General features: G+C 45.4%; 1 protein-coding gene across 1 annotated transcript; it reads right to left on the bottom strand.

The window, feature by feature from the left end:
* Positions 1–3,504: 3,504 nt before the first annotated feature.
* GSTUM_00008973001 (uncharacterized protein) lies at positions 3,505–4,903 on the bottom strand (the record flags this gene model as incomplete). Its single annotated transcript, XM_002840411.1, has 8 exons — positions 3,505–3,620; positions 3,687–3,905; positions 3,958–4,164; positions 4,214–4,370; positions 4,423–4,542; positions 4,598–4,686; positions 4,733–4,788; positions 4,839–4,903. The coding sequence occupies 8 exons, from the start codon at positions 4,901–4,903 to the stop codon at positions 3,505–3,507; spliced, it is 1,029 nt and encodes a 342-aa protein (XP_002840457.1).
* Positions 4,904–5,821: the final 918 nt, after the last annotated feature.

Here is a 5,821-nt window from a genome sequence, read left to right as displayed (position 1 = left end):
CACCGCCCATCAAGGGTGGATTCTCCTGGTGTCCCACCTTCATAGCACAACGAAGGTAGGCACCGTGCCAGCTGTCTTCGGGCACCTGGGCTGCTCAATTTTTGATTTATTCCTTGGGGCCTTGCTTCCCTCCGTCCTCATCGTCTCCCTGGCTTTTATGCGATGGGACGAAGAGTATTTAAAGAGGTATTTTTTTTTATTCCTCCGATCCGTAATAGATCCTGGTGGTGGAGACTCCTGTTGATACTGCTATTTATTTATTTATCTATTTATTTTTGAGCAAACGTGCTTTCACATGGTGTGGAGGGTCGCTCGGGGCTCATGCACTATAGTGGTGTTATCCCTCACCATTCTCCACAACCCCTATTTCTTTCTATGGTGTCATAGTTGGGGCGCGAGGAGATTAGAGCAAACTTAACAGCGGCCCGCAGTAGTACCGTTATCATAGTATAGGCTCTGTGCTCATGCCAATGTTGTGACTAGGCGTCACAGCCCCCAAATCCTCGCTTGCTCGCAAACGGGAGTACTCATACTGAGCGCCCGACAGCTCAACATAGAAAGATTTGTGCATTACGGTCTGATGATGATAGGGTCACAGTCGCGCTCTGCAGCTATTCGAGTAATACACAAAATACGTCGGAATATTTAACCATTGCGTTGCTGACTATGAAATAGTTATATATCATTTTATGCAATTTTAACTTTATACGGTGGTCAAGATAGTACGAGTACACGGAGCCATAAACTCATATTGAGCTGTAAAGTTATGTTGAGTTGTCGGGCGCTCAATATGAGTGCCCCCGTTTGCGAGCATTCGGGGGTTGTGACGCCCGGTCACAACCTTGGTGCTTGTGATACTGCAGTTAGTCTATCATACTCGTAATGTCCTGACATTTGTGAACATGACCAGACTTGCATTAGTGTACATGAGTATGAATTAGTGTGTATTTCAGGGGTAAACCAATTAGAAAGAAGCAAGTTATGAATTACTAAACACTCATTATTACACAATGTTCACAGGGATAATAGTAAATCATAACATATTACTCCTATTATTCTTTACAATTTAATAAAAAATACCACCTCAAGGACTGATAGCTTCTATGAGTGAAAGAGGCCAAATTATGGGCTGTGCCATGTTAGATAGTTCCAAAAAGATGACTCCATGATGAATACCAGAGAGGACTGGTGTTCTAAGTAGCACCCGCTCTAATATTATCCAAATAATGCAAGAACGACTAAGTGAAAGTGGTATCACCTGAGGATCAAGATTACTTTCCCAATACATTTATTCCTCATAGAGCGAACTAGGATTATATCGCCTTATAAAGCCTCTCACTGCCAATGCTTACCTATATAAGGAAGTTCATAATCTTTAGGCAATAGAATGATAGGATTTTACAACTAATGTACCAGTATTCAAAAATCCCCCTAATCCACGCTCCCATTCCTCGTGTCTCAGCACCAAAAATGGCACCTCTTTCGGAATAGCCCCCGCCGACCCATAAAAAGTATTGTCTTGGAGCCGCTTTCTAAAGGGATGCATACACCACCACCTGAAATGGAGTAATAAATGTCATGAACTTTGATAGCAATATTTTCCGACCCCGACACTCTATCAAGCTTTACATGCTGCTTTGTTTCCCAATTACTACCAATAAACTTATATTGCACCATAGTTTGCTTCATGTAGTTCCAACATGGTTTGATTTCATTCATTTCAGGTGAATTTCGCGGCCAGAAATAAACACGTCTAATTCCTTATGTATGAGACGATCGCTCTCACGGGATATTGGTAACTTGCCACAAGGACAGTCTTTCAAGGAGCTCGAACTCCATACTATTTATGGGCTCGGGGGTGCCATCCCAAAAGAGGTGCTCATTCTTGGTGTGAGAACACGAGTACATACATCAACAGCCAAACAGACCGTTATCTCCTTAGCACAGACAAACCCCCTGTTACTTGTATGCATAAATTCCTAAGTTAGCATCGACATTCCGGATAGTTTTTACCCCCCCCCCAAAAAAATCATCTTACGAGTGCCCAGCCTTCCTATTCAAATCCCCCTCTGCTCCTCCTTCAGTCATATTACCCCAGCGTTTTTCTCCCACGATACACATACTAGGCTTTGGGAAGGACTCAGTAAACTCCTGACCCTTATTTTTTACTTATTTAACTCGGGGAGCTCTTGCTCTCTGATCTCATTTTTCCTCCACCCCCTTCCAGGATACTGAGCGGGGGGAGGGGCGAAGGTAAAATATTCAATAACACTCCTCCCGTGGCTGGCCGCCTTATGCAGCATGGCCTGTCACAGTACTCCTCCCCTGATGTCAAACCTTCAACCCAATTATTTCCTGTCGCCCAAATTCACAAAGTCTTAGCACTCTATCCCTCCGATATAAATACCTCCCTTTCCCCGCTCCATATTCCCTCCTCATACATATGTACCTAGTGGCAGAGTCCTCCGTTTATGGCTGGTTGGATCCCGTAGTATCCTACCTTTATCGCACTACGAAGGTAGGAGCTACGCCAACTGCCCCCGGGCACCTGGGCTGCGCAATTTTTGATTTTCCCTTGAGATCCATTTCTCCTCTTTTCTTATGATATTTGCCATTGCTTTTTTGAGCCCAGGGTGTGGAGGCAAAGCCATTCCTGAGAGAAGAAGAAAAACCATAATATCTATGATAGCCATAGCGTGTTGTCTGAATTACTACACCTTGAGGGTCAATGCACTGCCAGTGATACTCTCCCCATGTTACTTAAAGAAATGAGCAAAAGATAAAATGGGGGGAGCAAGACATGGTGTGAAAAATAATAATAAACTACCTCTAGCAAAACGTATACTAAAACATATGCACAGAATATCTCCCGTCAGCCAACAACTCTTGAGACCAAACGAGGAACAAACGCTCCGGTAATTGCATGGACAGATATCAGAGATCTAAAGCTAGAAGAAATAACGAAAGATAGTGAAACCCCACGAACACCGTGCATGCCCTTTAAGCACAAAATAAATCCATAGCGGCCGAGGTCCCGGATGCTCTTCCAGAACAAGATCCATACTTCCGAATCCATCACCTAATGGATCCTGCACCGCGGACTGTCTAAACACGAATTTTAATAGTACCATGTTATATAAGAGGTCGAGCTATCAGATGCAACTGCAGAGATAGCGTGGCAGTAACAATTTAATTAAAGCAGCAAGTTCCTGGGCTCAAGAGACCCCACAACCGAAAGAGTGCTCCGAAAAACCCCAGCATTTGATAACCTAGAATCACTCGCAAAAAGTCCTCGCGAAATAGATGAGCTCTTTGGCAGGGAATACAGTGGTCTAGTGGGGGGTATTGCGCAATTGGTATCCGTGTGGGGGAGGTGCCCGTTCCACGGGCAAAGAGAAATTCCATTTCACTAAGACTCTTGTCCAGTGGCTGTATATCCATCCTATGATACAAAATAAATTTACTTCTCCAATAACCAAAAATAACGCCTCGAGTAGCAGCCCCCTAAACAAACGGCATCAAAGCCTCCGGGAGGATTCTAGAGATCGAAGCACCATCTGGAGGCTCGATGCTCTGAAAGTAATTTCCCCACCAGGGCCCAGCAGCCCACCAAAGAGCCCCTGCAATCAAAAAGTACTTCGGTCAGCAATCATACTCTATCACTCAGGGAACAAATAAAGTCGCACCAATCCAGACACCGCCGGCCTGTTGCATGTGGCACAGAGCGCCATATACAGCGGCGATGCATGCATCATTACTTCCAGCACCCATTTCACCAAGGAATCCCTTCTTCCCGTTATGTTTGAGCCAGTTCGTAGTGGCGGTAAGTCTCTCGGCACCAATAGTTGAGGATACACAATTCTGGGAGGTTCCGGAAGAGTCGCCGTCAAGATATTGATGCATCTCTGTTACTGCTTAGCAGTGATTTTGAAGGATCCGGGAAATTGGAAGACTTACCGAATGCGATGTTGTCGTTAGGGTCCTCTAGGTCGATCATGCTTGCTGCGTTACCACTGGAAACCCAGGACCAAGCGCCGGTCCACGAGTTGCCCTCGACCAAGATCAATTGCGAAGTGGCGCCGGCAGCACGAATTCCGTTAATACAAGCTTGGTTAAGGTTGAAGACGAGCTCCTGGTCCATGTCGTGGTATTCGTTGTTGGTATCTGCCTGAGTTAGAGTGCGAAATATGGGGCTTGAAGGATAGAGTAATACCGAAAATGATATTGTAGTCCGACTTGAACTCGCTGGCGATGTTCTTGCACCATTTACCGAAGGCAGCGGTATCGGTAATTATTGCGCCATTGTAGCGACCGTAGTTGTGGGGATCGATGATAGCATGCGCTCCCTTTCCGGTGATGTAGGTGGCAATCTATAAACCTGTAAGCTACTCACTTGCTCATTTCCACACCACAGTAACGAACATTCTTCAAGGCTGCAAGATATGTAGCATCCATGGTTCCAGCTAAACCTTGGGCAGGCGGAACCAACCTCTCCATCGAGAATGGAATACGGAAAGTATTCATCCCGAGGTCGAGGAAGTACTAAGTGACGAATCAGCATCCCAAATTTCACAGAGACCTGCCACCGGACACAAACATCAATACTGCTAGTTTTAGGCCAGGTGTAGTGGGTCCCCAATTGGCCGGGAATAACACTGCCAGCGAACTCAGCGCCAGCCTGGTTAACTATTGATCTTCGTTAGCTCATCAACCGTGAATGAGGGAGGGGCACAATCACCCCCAAAGTACTTGAACTTGGTTGCTCCTGAGCACGCAGAGCCAGTATCGCTGGGGGTGGGTTTGGGGTGATCTGACCCTTCTATCAGCAATCGTAAAACCCAAGGTGGAGATCAGATTCCCGTACAATCGCTCGTCGTCGTTGTAGTAGGAGTATATCCGGCATCAGAAGTTGTAGGAGTATATCCGGCATCAGAAGTTGTAGGAGTATATCCTTCAACAGGAGTCGTAGTAGGAGTATACTCAGCAACAGGAGCTGTAGTAGGAGTATATCCGGCATCAGAAGTTGTAGGAGTATATCCTTCAACAGGAGTCGTAGTAGGAGTATATTCAGCAACAGGAGCTGTAGTAGGAGTATATCCGGCAACAGGAGTTGTAGTAGGAGTATATCCAGCAACAGGAGTTAAAGTATTAGCGTAATCACCGCCGCCGCCGCCGCCACCACCTAATATCCCATTAGCATTCTAATCAAAAACCAATTTAACAAAAAAAACATCAAACATACAATAACCTGCACCCTGAGCAGAAACAAGTGTTGGCAGCGAAGCCACCACAGCAGCAATTGCAACAGAAACTTTCATGATCGATAGATCACGAAACAGAATAAAAGAGTGGACAGCTATCACAGATGGAGCCGATGATTCTCCATGAAGAGGGAGGGGGAGTCAAGCCATTTTATATCACACTCCTTCTCTCATTTCTTGGGAAACTACCCCCTCCCCCCCTCACTCCTGAAGATATATTAACCAATCCCGAATCCCAGGCACAAGGAAGCTTTTAAAAGTAATTTGACGGCACGACGAGAATTTCTCCCGAGAGGTCAACCTTAAGTATACCTAAGCTTAAGCCGAAATTGCCTGCGGAAACGAAATCCTAGGATGTAATGAGTGGTGGTCGCACACAATATGGGTCCTTGGAGTAATTGGGAAAAGTAGACATAGCTGTTGAGAAGGTCATGACCTGCAGAAAGGCTGAAAATTGTCAGAATGTGAAAAAATAGTTATAGTAGTGGTATAGTAGCTCGTCAAGTTGTCGCTTATCCCATGGCAGGTCTCCTTGAGATTAAGTGTGAATAGATATGTAT

Source organism: Tuber melanosporum, assembly GCF_000151645.1.
Source record: "Tuber melanosporum whole genome shotgun sequence assembly, scaffold_50, strain Mel28".
NCBI classification, from domain to species: Eukaryota; Fungi; Ascomycota; class Pezizomycetes; order Pezizales; family Tuberaceae; genus Tuber; species Tuber melanosporum.
The sequence above is the reverse complement of the archived record's forward strand: the minus strand, read 5'-3'. Positions and strand labels throughout refer to the sequence as shown.